The sequence below is a fragment of the Bos indicus genome, chromosome 18, assembly GCF_029378745.1.
Source record: "Bos indicus isolate NIAB-ARS_2022 breed Sahiwal x Tharparkar chromosome 18, NIAB-ARS_B.indTharparkar_mat_pri_1.0, whole genome shotgun sequence".
NCBI classification, from domain to species: Eukaryota; Metazoa; Chordata; class Mammalia; order Artiodactyla; family Bovidae; genus Bos; species Bos indicus.
The window spans coordinates 58625943-58643414 of record NC_091777.1 but is presented as its reverse complement, the minus strand read 5'-3'; the positions used below and the strand labels follow the sequence as shown (position 1 = coordinate 58643414).

General features: G+C 40.6%; 1 protein-coding gene across 1 annotated transcript; it reads right to left on the bottom strand.

The window, feature by feature from the left end:
* Positions 1–8381: 8381 nt before the first annotated feature.
* Positions 8382–9338, bottom strand: LOC139177321 (vomeronasal type-1 receptor 4-like). The gene has a single exon (XM_070772278.1). The coding sequence runs from the start codon at positions 9321–9323 to the stop codon at positions 8382–8384; it is 942 nt and encodes a 313-aa protein (XP_070628379.1). The 5' UTR covers positions 9324–9338.
* Positions 9339–17472: the final 8134 nt, after the last annotated feature.

Here is a 17472-nt window from a genome sequence, read left to right as displayed (position 1 = left end):
CGTAAGATGTAGGACTTTGGGGGCCCTTCGTACCTTGGTGGCAGTGGAGTCCAAGTTAATTCATCCTCAAATTTGGAACATCAAGCCAGAGAATTGCAAGGCTTCTACGGATCAGGCTTCAGTTTTGAGGTCCATTTGCTGCTGCTGCTGCTAAGTCGCTTCAGTCGTATCCGACCCCATAGATGGCAGCCCACTTGAGGTGCATTTATTGGCAAGCTAATTACTGCTGTTCATAAGCAGTGCACCTGTTGGTAGTGTCAGAGTGGCCCTGAGTTCATAAAGCAGTGGGGACTTTTAAATGGAGGCTGCATCCCTTTGCCCGGAGAAGGCAATGGCACCCTACTCCAGTACTCCTGCCTGGAAAATCCCATGGATGGAGGAGCCTGGTAGGCTGCAGTCCATGGGGTCGCTGAGGGTCGGACACGACTGAGCGACTTGACTTTCACTTTTCACTTTGATGCATTGGAGAAGGAAATGGCAACCCACTCCAGTGTTCTTGACTGGAGAATCCCAGGGATGGGGGAGCCTGGTGGGCTGCCGTCCTTGGGGTCGCACAGAGTTGGAAGCGACTGAAGTGACTTAGCAGCAGCAGCAGCATCCCTTTGCCAGAGGTATTAACTGACAAAATCATTAGGACATTGTCTCCCATGTCCCAGAAGTGTAGTGAGTGTTGGGCCTCCTTTGGCTAATGGGGAGTCCAAGAGACAATAGTTTTTCTTTCACTGATGGAAAGATTGAGCATGATAATCTGCCCAAAGACCCATTAAACTTGCACTGGAAAATAGGACTTGAATTTGGTCAGGTTATATCAGCTACCCCAACTGGCAGAGATGTGATGACAAGTTAGACAAGGCTATGGAGGCTGGGGCCACTAACTTGTGAACAAAGAGAATATAATTTATATAATGAAAACTTTGTACATCAGACATTAGTGGCGCATGACCAAAATCCTTACCACTTGCCGGAGGCAAGTAAAAAGGTAATATGTCTCACTAACACTTGTCTACCTGCATCTCCCCTTACTGGAACAGTCACCTCTGTGGGATGTGGAAACACAAGCATATCACACAACAATTTCTGATACGTTCTGATGCAGGATGCTGAATTTTTCCAAAGGATCCTGCTATGGTCTGTTTGTGTGCACTCAAAATTCATATACTGAAACTCAACTCCCAAGGTTATCGTATTAAGAGATGGAGCTTTGGAAAGAGATTAGGTCATGAATGGGATTATAATGACCTTTCAAAAGAGGCCTGAAAGAGCTGTCTTGCCTTCTTCTGTCTTGTAAAGATATAACCAGAAGTCTGAAACCCAGAAGAGGGCCCTCACCTGACCATGCTGCCACCCAGATCTCAGACTTTCAGCCTTGTGAACTGAGAGAAATAAATTGATGTTTGTGAACTACCCGCTCTCTGGAATTTCATTACAGCAACCAAAGCAGACTGAGATAGGCCCCCAACTACCTCATCTATTTAGCTTCCCTCTGCTTTTGTGATAACACATGAAGGCTGTTTGTTATGTTGGTTCAGTCACTACCCCATCCTCATTTCCAAGATTGTCAAGAAAGGTAAAGGGTGTAAGATTTTACCCCATTTGCAAAGCAAGTTACCTTGCCAGTTTCATGGATGCTGGCATAAGACGTGAGATGCCTAGGACTGAGACAGAAGCCATTATTATGTGTGGCACAACAGGCAGCAAGAGCTTCAAGTTCACACCTGGTTCCTTTTGTTCCCACAAGCCCCAGAGGGGTTGTGCAAAGAAGTCCAGGGGGATGCCACACCCACAGCGGGGTCTGTGTCACAGATGAAGAATATTATGCTTAAGAAATCCTAATATTCCAGTGTGGATTGTAAGTACATCTATCAACCTTTGCTTCTGAGGAAGACATTTTATTTATTATGTTAGTTAGATAATGAATCTGCCCTTGTCCCCAAGACAGACACTACTGCCATATTTCAAGGAGGTTATATAAAAATCCTTTCAAAGTAGTCCAGAACAGAAGCTGATATAAGACATGAAAAATAAAATGAGAGGGTCATGGAGAACTGTCTCCCAGTAAGGTACACCTTTCCCTTCAACTTTTGGGAGTAACTGAGCGAAAACATGGAGAAGGCAATGGCACCCCACTCCAGTACTCTTGCCTGGAAATCCCATGGACGGAGGGCCTGGTGGGCTGCAGTCCATGGGGTCTCGAAGAGTCGGACACAACTGAGTGACTTCCCTTTCACTTTTCACTTTCATGCACTGGAGAAGGAAATGGCAACCCACTCCAGTGTTCTTGCCTGGAGAATCCCAGGGACGGGGGAGCCTGGTGGGCTGCCGTCTATGGGGTCGCACAGAGTCGGACACGACTGAAGCGACTTAGCAGCAGCAGCAGCGCAAAAACATTCACTGAAGATTTCCAATACCAAAACTGACCTTGGTTGTGTGGTGCTGCTGGGCTAAGTTGCTTCAGTCGTGTCTGACTCTCTGACCCCATGGACTTAGCCCATCAGGCTCCTCTGTCCATGGGATTCTCCAGGCAAGAATACTGGAGTGGGTTGTGATTCCCTCCTCCAGGGGATCGAACCTGCATCTCTTTGTCTCCTGCATTAGCAGGTGGATTCTTTACCACTAGCACCACCTGTGTGGTGCTGTGTGACTGTTAAAAGGCTAGAGGAGACAGAAAGAGACAAATTCAACAGCAGACTTCATGGGTGAGGTGGTATTAACCTGGATGAGCAGTGAGAGGTGAGAACAGATGAAAAGAAAGAATAATGTCACATATCTGAATAAATTGAAATTTTTTAACTTATCAGAAAAATATATAATTCGGTATCCACACATGCAACAAGTCAATTCTGGTGGATTGCTAATCTAAATATTAAAGCTAAATAAAAATTTAAAAATAAAACAAAGGCAAACATTTCTAGTCTTAGAATGGGGAAGTTTTATTAAGCAGACTAATAAATGTTATTGAGAAGTAAATATTTTTACATTAAAATTAACACTTCCTCCTCATTGACACACACACACACACACAGGAAGACAGAGATAGAGAGCATGAGATAAAGGAAACCAAGAATGACATCGTGTCCAGTAGGTATATAGAACTACTATAAATCAATAAGAAAAAAGCAATACAATAGAAAAAATGGATAAAATAAATTAATACATACTTCAGAAAGAGGTTTCCCAATAAAGATAAATGTGTGAAAACATGCTTCACTTTCATAATAAAATAAAATCACTACTTGAAACCATCATACACCAATTAGAAGTCCAAAATGAAAAAAAAAAAATAAACAGAAAGTGTTGACAAGGATGTTGGTAAGCCAAGAGTATCTCCTACACTGCTGTGATTGTGGAAATTGGTCCAAACATTTTCCAGACCTCACTGGCACTGCCCCTAAAAGGTAAAGATGAAGGGGCTTCCCTGGTGGTCCGGTGGTTAAAAGGTAAAGGTGCAGGGGCTTCCCTGGTGGTCCGGTGGTTAGGACTTAGCCTTACAATGCGGGGAGTACATGTTCGGTCCCTGGTCGGGGAGCTAAGATCCCACATGCCTCACAGCCAAAAAACCAAAACGTAAAACAGGAGCGATATTATAATGAATTCAGTAAAGACTTTAAAAATGGTCCACATCAAAAACAACCTTTAAAAATGATAAAAATGTAAATCTGTCACCCAACAACTCTGTTATTAAATATACAATCAACAGAAACTAGTATGTGCCTCATCAAAACAGGTTCTCGATTTACATACCAAGCACTACTCCTAATAGTCCCAAACTGAAAACAATCCATATGCCAACTAACAGTGGAATGATTAAAGTAATTGTTTTCTATTCACGTGATAGAACCCTGCACAGCAATGCAAACGAATGATCAATGACAACACCCAGCAATAAACTCACAAACATGAGAAATGACAAAAGCCAAATACAAGAATAGTTTACTTACTTTATATAAAATTCAAACTGACTAAAGTGACTTATGTTGCTGGATGTCAAGGCAGTGGTTACCCTGAGGAGCAATGAAGGAGAAGGAACAGTTCGGGGATTCTGGGGGCCTAGCGGTATTCCATTTACTGATCTAGGTACAGACTACAGAAATGTGTTCATTCTGTAATTTCTGTTGAGCTCTGACTGTATAAACTGCATATATCTTTAATATTTTAAGATACATATCACCAATCAAAAAGTTGGGATATGCTGTGAGAATGACCATCATCAAAGACCACTCCTGGGTACATATCAGAAGAAAACGAAAACACTAATCCAAAACAATATGTGCACCTCACTGTTCATAGCAGCATTATTTACAATAAACAAGATATGAAAGCAAATTGTGTTACCAACAGATGAATGGATAAAGAATATGTGATACATGTAGATGGAATATATCTATACCAAACAAAATGGAATACTAGTTAGCAATAAAAAAAATAATGAAATTCTGCCACTTGCAACAACACAGATGGCTTTAGAGGGTATTATGTCAGAGAAAGACAAACACTATATGATACATTTATTTGTGGAATCTAAGGTATTGAACAAACTACTGAATATAACAAAAAGAACAGACTTGAAGATATAGAAAACAAACTAGAGGCTACCAAAGGGAGGCAGAGGGTAGGGGGCTAAGAGCTGCAAATGACTATGTATGAAATAAATAAAGTACAGGGAAATATTGTACAGCACAGGATATACAGCTAATCTTTTATAGTAAGTGGAGTATAAACTTTAAATATTGTGAATTACTACTGTAGATCTGAAACTTACATAATATTGTAAACAAAATATACCTCAATCTTCAAAAATTAAATTTTTAAAAATAAAAAGTGGAAACAAAGGTAAATGATTAAATAAGCTAGTAAATAAATAAAGGTTTCTTTGGAGCATTCTGGAAAAAAAAAGATGGGATACAGAAAACAGATTACTGTTGTGACGTCCTCATATTATAAAGGTGGTGTTTAACAGTATTAGATACAATGACACTGTGATTACCTTTGGAAAATATGCTGTAATTTCTGGGTAAAAGCTAATTAATACATAGTATACAACTTTTCAAAGAAAATATATAAATTATACTATAGAATTATAGTTATAAATTAATAGAAAAGAAGCTAACATAGATAAAATAAGAAAATACTCTAAAGCAAATGTATCAATTATTACATTACATTTATATAGACTAATTTCTTAATTGAAAATTTTTTACCTTATTCATGAATGGGTTTACAGGAGATATGGCCACATAATAGAATTAAAGTAGGAAAATGAAAACAACATTTCATGGAGTTTTAAGAAGCAGCTAACATGGCAACGTACTTCTTAGATAACACACACTTTGACTTTTGTTATTGTAATTAGTGGTATTTTCAATTTTTCTTACCGTACAACTTTCCAATGTACTGACTGATGGATAACAAACATGACAGACTTTATGCATATACACACACGGATCACACACAGACACATATACACACACGGATCACACACAGACACATATACACACACGGATCACACACAGACACATATACACACACGGATCACACACAGACACATATACACACACGGATCACACACAGACACATATACACACACGGATCACACACAGACGCATACACACACGGATCACACACAGACACATACACACACGGATCACACACAGACATATATACGCATAGGTAGGTTTTTCTTTCTTTTTTTTCTTCGTCCGTTGTAATCCAGTTTCTGGTAAATATTTAAGTGTCTCATGTGAGAAAGAAATAGTGGTTTCTATTTGGGATACAAGGAAATATATATATATATCAATTGGTTGAATATATATATAAATATATATGATATATATATCAATCGGTTGAAAATAACTTTTTTGTTTTTCAAACTGTTGAATTGTCAATACTTTCACTGGTTTCAGAACATCAATACAGAGAAACCACATAAAAATCTCTCCTAAATTTGAGGCAATATCCACAGTGCTCACTGAAAATCTGGGAGCTCCAGGGAATTCCTTGGCAGTCTTGTGATTAGGACTCCGAGCATCCGCTGAAGGAGGCCCAGGTTCCATCCCTGGTCAGGGAACTAAGATCCCAGAAACTGAGCAGCTCGACAAGGAAAAAAAAAAAAATCAAGGAAACCCAAATTCCAAACTCTGTATACACAAAATGGATCTTTTTGTATCTTTCATGTATTTTCCTTTCAAATGGATCTTCATGTGATGCTCTGAATGACTATGCTAAAGTCCTTGACTTGGTGGATTATAACAACCTGTGGAAAATTCTTAAAGAGATGGGAATACCAGACAACCTTACCTGTCTCCTGAGAAATCTGTATGAAGGTCAAGAAGCAACAGTTAGAAGCAGACACGAATTGGTTCAAAATTGGGAAGGGAGTATGTCAAAGCTGTATATTATCACCCTGCTTATTTAACTTATATGCAGAGTACATCATATGAAATGCTGGGCTGAATGACTCACAAGTTGGAATCAAGATTGCCAGGAGAAATATCAACAACCTCAGATATACAGATGACACCACTCTAATGGCAGAAAGTGAAGAGGAGCTAAAGAGCCTCTTGATGAGGATGAAAGAGGAGAGTGAAAAAGCTGGCTTAAAACTCAGGTTCAAAAAATGAAGATCATGGCATCCGGCCCCATCACTTCATGGCAAATAGATGGGAAAACAATGAAAACAGTGACAGATTTTTATTTTATTGGGGTCCAAAATAACTGCAGACAGTGACTGCAGCCATGAAATCAAAAAATGCTTGCTCCTTGGAAGAAAAGTTATGACCAACCTAGATAGCATATTCTAAAGCAGAGACATCACTTTGCCAAAAAAGGTCCATATAGTCAAAGTTATGGTTTTTCCTGTAACTCACATTGTCATCTACAATGTGAGAGCTGGGTCATAAAGAAGGCTGAACATAGAAGAATTTATACTTTCAAATTGTAATGCTGGAGAAGACTCTTGAGAGTCCCTTGGAGAGCAAGGAAATCAAACCAGTCAATCCTAAAGGAAATCAACCCTGAATATTCAGTGGAAGGACTGATGCTGAAGCTGAAGCTCCAATACTTTGGCCACCTGATGCAAAGAGCCAATTCATTGGAAAAGACCCTGATGCTGGGAAAGATTATGGGCAGGAGGAGAAGGGGATGACATAAAATGAAATGGTTGGATGGCATCATTGATTCAATGGATATGAGTTTGAACAAATTCCAGGAGATAGGGAAGGATAGGGAAGCCTGGCGTGCTGCAGTCCACAGGGTCATAAGGAGTCAGAGACGACTTACTGACTGAGCAACAACAGTAGAAATAAACTTCATCACTTTAGGGACATGAGCAGTACCTCCAAATGTCTTTCTCGACAACTTGCCCAAGTCATCGTCACAAAACACAGAAATGTGCCTCTGCAAACCCCAATTTCATGCAATTCACATCTTTTTCAATTTTCACATCACCAGATATTGTTTCAAACTATGGTAAAATGTCATTTTATGCACTCATTTGCCCAACTCCAGTTCAATTTGGACATTTCTAACTGCAAATGTTTAAACATGCACATCTTCCTATGTAGCATCACATTTCAAGTACATAACTGGCATCTCTCTAGGGACACAATGGACAAACCTCATGAATGGTTGGAAAAGCTTTACTCAAGCACTGAATTTCCCCTCCAGCACTATTATCTTCAGTTTCAGTCATGGCCTGCCGCATTCTCTTCCACTTCCATGGACCTTTTCTTAATATTCCGGGTCAACTTCATTTTTCAGAAATATACTGTGACACATTTAAATTACACACTCATACAATTCTCCATAGTATCCAGATTGTTTAGGAACTGTTGTTTATTAGTGCATAAATTCTGAACTCCTCCAATGCAAGCACTAGCGAAACTTCCATTACATAAGTACTTATATATCTTCAATTACAGTTACCATTATAACTGCGTTTACTTGGAGAAGATGCTCACCATGTCTTGCTGACCTACTATTTCTGCTCAACCACTCATAATCTTAGTTAAGACTCTGGGGGAAGCGGCTATGAAATGAACATAGTCCAAATACATCCATTTTACATTTTTCTCACAGGATTACAGGATGTTTTATTACTTATCCTAGCAAAAAAGATCCTGGATATTCTGGAGACATCTCATGAGCAGAGCTGAGAGTTTCAAAATATGCAATGATTATTGCAAACGTTTTCACAAACAAACAAAAAAAATCAATACTGTTTTTTTTTTAAAGCCAAGGTAATATTAATGATGAAGGAAAGGGTGTTGAAATAGATAAAGGTGCTCACCAGGAGGATGGTTTTGGTGGCTCTGGACTCAAGGGAGGATATGGAGGAGACATTGATCCTACGACTGTTTTGGACCCACAGTGCAAATATATACCATTTATATCTTTCTCATAAGGCTAGAGGAGTTTGTATTCCTTTTCCCAGCAAAGCAGAGCCTGGATATTCTGGAGTCACGACTCATGAGCAGAAAGGGGCTGATAGTTGGAAAACATGCGGTGATTATGGCAGAGATGTTCATAATGAACAAATCAGGATCTTTCAAAACACTCAAAACAATATAACAGATGGAGGAAAGGATGTTAAAACAGACAAAGGTGCTCACCACAAGAAGGACAGTTTTGGTGGCTCTGGACTCAGGAGAGGATATGGAGGAGACTTTGATCCTGTGAAAGTTTTTGACCCTCTGCTTGTGCCTGTACAGGATAAAACCCGTGGAGCCACTGGCCAAGATTGTGACCACAAAACATAAGACATCAGAGAATGATATCAACGCTGCATATAAGGAGTCTCTGATTTGGTCATGACGAACAGAAGAACAATGTCCAAAACGTTTTCTGTTTGTGAAGTTTTTGTTGCTCAAATTTCCAGTCATATACATAGGATAAACAACATTTACCAGCATGTTCACGATCCAGCACAGGATAATTGAAGGGAAAACCAATTGCAGAGCTTTCACTTTAAGCTCTGCCCACCTGGAGGTCTGGGGACAGATGGTGATGGCCTGGAAGACACTCAAGAGGACAGTGGTGCCAATGGACACACCTCTGCTCACTCCACGAACATATGGGAAAAATCTGCATGTAAAGTCACTGTCCATGTGGTGCCACCCATAATTTGTCATTGTATTGTGGTATCCATTAGAGAACAGAACCAAGATGTTGGCGACAGTCAGATTCTTGACAATCAAATCTATGGTCCTCAGCCTACACCCAGTGCAATAAAGGAAGAGATAATGGTAAAGAAGAGAGTCATTCCCCAGGACTCCAAACAGAGTCTGTGATAAGAAGACCATTCTTATTGCCAAATCACCAGCAGCCATGCTGTCAGGTCTCAGTGACTGATGGGTGTCTTCTGAGCTAGAGGGTCCTGAATGGGAACATGAGATGTGGAACACAGGTACCATGTAAACTGAAAGGCAACATTCTGTACTTACAAATACTTCCTGTGGTTTAGTAGCTCAGTCCTGTCTGACTCTTGTGACCCCATAGACTGTAGCCCACCAGGCTCTTCAGTGCATGGGATTCTCCTGGCAAGAATACTGGAGTGGGTTGCCATTTCCTTCTCCAGGGGATCTTCCCAACCCAGGAATTGAACCCGGGTCTCCTGCATTGCAGGAAGATTCTTTACCGACTGAGCTATGAGGGAAGACCCTACAAATACTTCTACTGAGAAATAATTACTTAAAATTTTCCTGTCAAGTCAAGGCTTCCAAGGGTTGAATGTGTAATCATTAAAAAACGCTTGAAATGTATGAATCACTGCAATGAAAGACACACGTGTGTTAATGTCTTTTCCCTCACAAATTCATGAGGCAGACACTATTATCTTCCTTATAAAAATGAGGCAAACGTCCACACAGAGAAATGAAGTATTTGGTTTAAATTCACTCACTGTTTGGAGGCAGATGGCTAGTGGGGATTGGACCCTGACTCAGCTAATAACAACAATGGTGCACTTAATCCAGAACATACTCAAATACCAGTCACCTGTGTCCTGGTTCCAAATAGGAAAAGGAGTATGTCAAGGCTGTATATTGTCACCCTGCTTATTTAACTTATATGCAGAGTACATCATGAGAAACGCTGGGCTGGAAGAAGCACAAGCTGGAATCAAGATTGCCGGGAGAAATATCAATAACCTCAGATATGCAGATGACATCCGTTGGATCATGGAAAAAGCAAGAGAGTACCAGAAAAACATCTATTTCTGCTTTATTGACTATGCCAAAGCCTTTGACTGTGTGGATCACAATAAACTATGGAAAATTCTGAAAGAGATGGGAATACCAGACCACCTGATTTACCTCTTGAGAAATCTGTATGCAGGTCAGGAAGCAACAGTGAGAACTGGACATGGAACAACAGACTGGTTCCAAATAGGAAAAGGAGTACGTCAAAGCTGTATATTGTCTTCTTGCTTATTTAACTTATATGCCCAGTACATCCTGAGAAACACTGGCCTGGAAGAAGCACAAGCTGGAATCAAGATTGCCGGGAGAAATACCAATAACCTCAGATATGCAAATGACACCACCCTTATGGCAGGAAGTGAAGAGGAACTAAAAAGCCTCTTGATGAAAGTGAAAGTGGAGAGTGAAAAAGTTGGCTTAAAGCTCAACATTCAGAAAATGAAGATCATGGCATCCGGTCCCATCACTTCATGGGAAACAGATGGGGAAGCAGTGGAAACAGTGTCAGACTTTATTTTGGGGGGCTCCAAAATCACTGCAGATGGTGACTGGAGCCATGAAATTAAAAGACGCTTACTCCTTGGAAGGGAAGTTATGACCAACCTAGATAGCATATTCAAAAGCAGAGACATTACTTTGCCAACAAAGGTCCATCTAGTCAAGGCTGTTTTTCCTGTGGTCATGTATGGATGTGAGAGTTGGACTGTGAAGAAGGCTGAGCGCCGAAGAATTGATGCTTTTGAACTGTGGTGTTGGAGAAGACTCTTGAGAGTCCCTTGGACTGCAAGGAGATCCAACCAGTCCATTCTGAAGGAGATCAGCCCTGGGATTTCTTTGGAAGGAATGATGCTAAAGCTGAAACTCCAATACTTTGGCCACCTCATGAGAAGAGTTGACTCATTGGAAAAGACCCTGATGCTGGGAGGGATTGGGGGCAGGAAGAGAAGGGGACGACAGAGGATGAGATGGCTGGATGGCATCACTGACTCGATGGACGTGAGTCTGAGTGAACTCCGGGAGTTGGTGATGGACAGGGAGGCCTGGCGTTCTGTGATTCATGGGGTCGCAAATAGTCGGACACGACTGAGTGACTGAACTGAACCGAAATTTAGTTTGGTTTTGCAGCTTGTCATTTCAGTTTAGGTGGCCTGTATTTTATTTCAAAATTTAGGTACTAACAAATTTCCATTTACACAAATTTCCACTTACACAATTACAAAATTTGAATAAAGCTTTAGAGATCTTAATTATATGTAGATGCCCTTAGGACTTCCCGGGTGATCCAGTGGTTAGGAATCCTGCTTTCATGGCACAGGATGAGGATGATCCCTGGTTAGGGAACTAAGATCCCACATGCCACTAGGAGCAGCCAAAAAAAATTTTTTTAATGTAAATACACTGCCTGCAATATAAAACTGCGGGCACCTGTACCATGACATGGTGGATTGAATATATACAAGAACAGCTCAATATTAGGATGGAAACAGAAAGACTCATTTACTCTCATTCCAGGACAAAAGTGCAATGGCCAGGTCTCAGGACGTATGGGACAGGAAACACTGCTGCCTGATTAATAGTGCATTGTAGAAACAAAATTAGTACTAATTTCACATCATCTACCTATTTTTTAATACCTGAGTCAAATATAAGTATTACCAGTAAAGCAAGATTTGCAAAAGATATGAAAATATAAGGCACATGTAAATGGAATGTTAAGGTGAGTAACTTGTATATTGTACAAAGCACAGACTCTGTTGGATCAGTATTAAAATACCTGAAAGTGGCAGAAATAATAGAAGATAAACTGGAGCCTAAAAATAGTATCTGAAATGTATAAAGTTCTATTTTTCTTAAATGCTGCTTCCCTAACATTAAGTGGGAAGACTCTCTCCATAATCAATAGAGTCACAATAATTAAATCTTCTCAGCACTTCACACACCCACAGTTAGAGGAAACATTTCTACTCCAGCAATGGCTGCCAGACACACTGTTACAGCACTGGGTCAGATGATTCCTCCAGACTCATCACACTCTTTGTTACAGATTGGACTTTTTTGTGCTCACCTCTGAACCCTGAAATTTATGTCTGTAATTCCTGGAAAGTAGACTGAACATCATATTAACTTGGGAAATACAGTCCTTAAGTACATAAAATATCACACTGGCATTAAATCACAACAATCTCACATTATGGGAATCAGGGATTGGTGAAAGGTCTAGGACCCCATCTCCCTTTTCTATCTTAGTTCAGACTCAGGATTTATCCCACCCTCCTTCAGGGCTTTGCTGCTGGACCAGGTTCACACAAGGGAGAATCCCTTTGTCCAATATGTTCACTTACCGGATTGCTGATATAAATCTATCCCTTGCAGATTCTACTTCTCATGTGAATACAGAGAAAACCATTGACTTTTTCCTGCTACCTGAATGGTGGGCTCAGTGTGAAGGTCAAAGCAATCAGTAAGTGTGCAGGAGGGGTAGCTGGACCCTGAGATATGAATTTGTGAACCTGTGACCTCACCTCCCCTCAGAAATGCAATTTTCATGTCACCTGTAGCAGCATGGGCAGGAACAGACTTGGGAGCTCAGATTGTTTTTGAAAATATTTTGCAAGTTCCTAATTGCCAAAGATAATTATAAGTTTCCAGTTAATATGTCTTAAGAGACTATTAGAGTGTTTGTGACAGATGCTTACTTTTTCATGATCCCTGGAGGCAGACAGGGCTCACATGCAGGGAGCAGGAAGAAATTAGGATTGACATGTAAAGGACTGGCTGCACGTATATATCTCAATGGAGGTTCTGCCTCACTGAGAAATGCTACCCAGGAAACCTCTTTCCTAATTTCATACACTGAGCTGGACCATCAGTAAAAGAAATGGAATTTCTCCAAACATCTGAGGTTTTCAAAACAGATACAAGTAACTAGAAGGACATGATTTCAACAATCTACATTAGACATTGTGGTACTCATATATACAACTCAATATCAATGAATATGTAAATTGTTAGGAAAACAAACTTTACTGATATGGACCTTCTGTAGTTTTAGAAGCAGAAGTATATGCTATCCATAGAAGAAAGAGAGAAGGCTCTAAAAGAGACCCACGCTAATAAAAGAACTAGGATCAGACAGCTTACGAGGGAGACTCTACTATTCCTATAACAGTCAGATAAGCCAGTGCTACTGATTAATTCAAGACCACGGTGAGGTCAACAGAGTACACAGTTTTGTGGAAATTTTTCATTAAGGAACTATGATTGCATTTTTAATTAAGAAACATTTTCAATGGGTCAAGAAAAATACTTATATATTATGAAGTGAATTTAATTTTACAGGTTTCCCTTACAAATTAACTCTAATTCAGGTTCATTCTACATTCACTCCTAGTTTTCAAGTCTGTTGTTAGAGCCACAACCCATCGCACACACACAAACACCCAAGCTCATTTACACATACATGCAGGGACATTCACACTCAAATATATACTTGCACACATTCACATACTTGTACACATACACAATCACTCATGTCCTCACACAATTTCAACTGCACACTCACAACCATGAGTGCACACACTGAACACATGAAAATTCCCTCTTGAATATACAAATACTCATTAATATAAACACACACACAAACTCACAATTACACTGTTTCATGAAAGTACAGTCACTATGCATGTACATCAATGACATGATCGTACAGAGTAGAATAGCTGTATCTCCAAACTTCTGATGCCTCCAAATAGGAGCCTTCCTACACTTTCCAGTCCTTCCAACCCTGCGACAGTCACAAAGACAATATTTACCATAATGCACAGCACCTAAAATGTGTGGTGAATATTGCTACCTGATGTTAATATAGACTCTGGGACTTGGAGTGTTTTGGCAAGTGACAGCGTGCAGGTGTGATAGAGTGGAGTAGGAATGGCCACGGAGAAAAGGAGCCATAAGGATAAGATGGTGCCGGAGTGAACCTGGGGGCCTGGGGTTATAGAGAGGGCAGAGAGAGAAAAGGCAGAGGGATTTTGTGTGCATGCATGATAAGTCGCTTCAGTTGTGTGCAACTCCTTGCGATCCCATGACTATAGCCTGCCAGGCTCCTCTGTCCATGGGATTTTTCCCAGCAAGAATACTGGAGTGGGTTGCCATTTCCTCTTCCAGGGGATCTTCCCAAAGCACAGATCAAACCCGTATTTCATGTGTCTCTTGCATTGCAGATGGATTCTTTACCTCTGAGCCACAGCTACCAATAAAAATTCACGAATGGACAGTTCAATGTGATGTACTTTAACATCCCACGAAGTGTGTGATAGCTGAGATTCAACACTCTAAAGGTATAAACAGGGAGTGTTTTGATAAAGATGACTCACTGATATTCTCCATTGAATAAATTGTTGTGTTTGGCGGAACATGGTAAAGCTATTTCTACTGACATAAAAATATCTTCTTCATAAACAACCTGATTGAGGTAAGCAACTTGAGAAAAATTAACAACAGTCTGACAATATTTATGTAAACACTGAAGCAAAACAACATATTACAAAATGCATTTTTACACCAATTATGGTATAATATCAGGTATACTTTTTTAAAACCACATTTTAAAAAGAATAGATGAAAAACAAAAAAATGTTACACTTGAATATCAAAATGGCATCAGTTGTAAAGAATAAGTGAGAATTTTACTTCATTTTATTTTTCCTTTATTATTCTCTTTCCATTGTTTCTGAAACAAACTTCCATGAAATATAGCACCCGAAACAACATTCATTCATTTTTTGATAGCTCAGTCAAGTCAGGGCCAGAATCAAGAAGTCTGCTCACCTGGGCTCTTAACTGGAGCCTCTGGGGGAGAATTACTTGCAGGCTGATTCATGTCTTTGCAAGAATTCTTCACAATCTCTTCTACATGGCTCACTCTATTGGAAAGCCAGTGTCAGCACACTGACACCACACCCCCCACCCCTCCACCGCCCCCACCTCCTTTTTTCAATATCTTCCACTTCATTTGCTTCTAACCATTCTTTCTGTTCTTTAGGGTCATGTAACTACAAACCCTTATGGCAGGAAGTGAAGAGGAACTAAAAAGCCTCTTGATGAAAGTGAAAGAGGAGAGTGAAAAAGTTGGCTTAAAGCTCAACATTCAGAAAACGAAGATCATGGCATCTGGTCCCATCACTTCATGGGAAACAGATGGGGAAACAGTGGAAACAGTGTCAGACTTTATTTTGGGGGGCTCCAAAATCTCACAGAGCGGGACACGACTGCGTGACTAAACTGAACTGAATACTCCATTGTGTATATATACCACAGCTTTCTTATCCATTCATCTGCTGATGGACATCTAGGTCTTCAAATTAAGAAGCACATTTCTAATGGGTCAAGAAAAAAGGTTTATATATTGAGTTGAATTATTTAGGTTTACCCTGAAAACCAAAAGTGAAAGTCACTCAGTTGTGTCCTACTCTTTGAGACTCAGGCCAGAATATTGGAGTGGGTAGCCTTTCCCTTCTTCAGGAGATCTTCCCAACCCAGGGATCGAACCCAGGTCTCCCGCATTGCAGGTGGATTCTTTACCAGCTGAGCCACCAGGGAAGCCCAACAATATTGGAGTGGGTAGTCTAACCCTTCTCCAGCGGATCTGCCTGACTGAGGAATCAAACCGAGGTCTCCTGCATTGCAGGCAGATTCTTTACCAACTGAGTTATCAGGGGACCCCACTCACAAACAAATCTTTGACCCGGCTTCACTATACATTCACTCCCAATTGTCAAGTCAGTTGTTAGAGCCGTAATGGTGGACCACCCATTCTACACACACAGACACACACACACACACACAAGTCATTACATAGACATACAAGCATACACACATGGACATTCACATACTCAAACATATAGTCACACACATTCACATATTTATGCATATACACACGCACATCCTCATATAATCTCAATGGACATTCACAGCATTAGCACACATACTGAACACATGAAAATTCCCATGCGTATATACTAATACTCATAGATACACAAACTCAGAATACCCCTCCTTCTTAAAAACACAGTCACCGTGCACGTGGGTGTCTCAGTGACATGATCTTCCATAGAAAAACAGTTCTATCTGCAAACTTCTGGCTGCCTCATAATGGGAGCTTCCTACACTTTCCAGTCCATCCAACCCTGCAACAATCAAAATCACAATATCTAGTACAAAACACAGCACCTAAAGTGTGACCTGCCTCTTGAGAAACCTGTATGCAGGTCAGGAAGCAACAGTTAGAATTGGACATGGAACAACAGACTGGTTCCAAATAGGAAAAAAAAGTATGTCAAGGCTGTATATTGTCACCCAGCTTATTTAACTTATATGCAGAGTACATCATGAGAAACACAGGGCTGGAAGAAGCACAAGCTGCAATCAAGATTGCTGGGAAAAATATCAATAACCTCAGATATGCAGATGACACCATCCTTATGGCAGAGAGTGAAGACGAACTAAAGAGCCTCCTGATGAAAGTGAAAGAGAAGAGTGAAAAAGTTAGCTTAAAGCTCAACATTCAGAAAACGAAGATCATGGCATCTGGTCCCATCACTTCATGGCAAATAGATGGGGAAACAGTGGAAACAGTGGCTGACTTTATTTTGGGGGGCTCCAAAATCACTGCAGATGGTGATTGCAGCCATGAAATTAAAAGACACTTACTCCTGGTGGCTCAGAGGTTAAAGCATCTGCCTGCAATGTGGGAGACCTGGATTCGATCCCTGGGTCAGGAAGATCCCCTGGAGAAGGAAATGGCAACCCACTCCAGTATTCTTGCCCGGAGAATCGGATGGGCAGAGGAGCCGGGTGGGCTACAGTCCTCAGGGTCGCAAAGAGTCGGACATGACTGAGAGACTTCACTTCACTCACTTCACTTTACTCCTTGGAAGGAAAGTTATCACCAAACTAGACAGCATATTAAAAAGCAGAGACATGATTTTGTCAACAAAGGTCCATCTAGTCAAGGCTATGGTTTTTCCAGTAGTCATGTATGGATGTGAGAGTTGGACTATAAAGAAAGCTGAGCGCCAAAGAATTGATGCTTTTGAACTGTGGTGTTCTTGAGAATCCCTTGGACTGCAAGGAGATCCAACCAGTCCGTCCTAAAGGAGATCAGTCCTAGGTGTTCATTGGGAGGACTGATGTTGAAGCTGAAACTCCAATACTTTGGCCACCCAGTGTGAAGAGCTGACTCATTTGAAAAGACCCTGATGCTGGGAAAGATTGAGGG

Bases quoted from the DNA above. Each gene is read 5' to 3' on its own strand.
- LOC139177321 (XM_070772278.1), bottom strand. From the start codon at position 9,323: ATGGCTGCTGGTGATTTGGCAATAAGAATGGTCTTCTTATCACAGACT.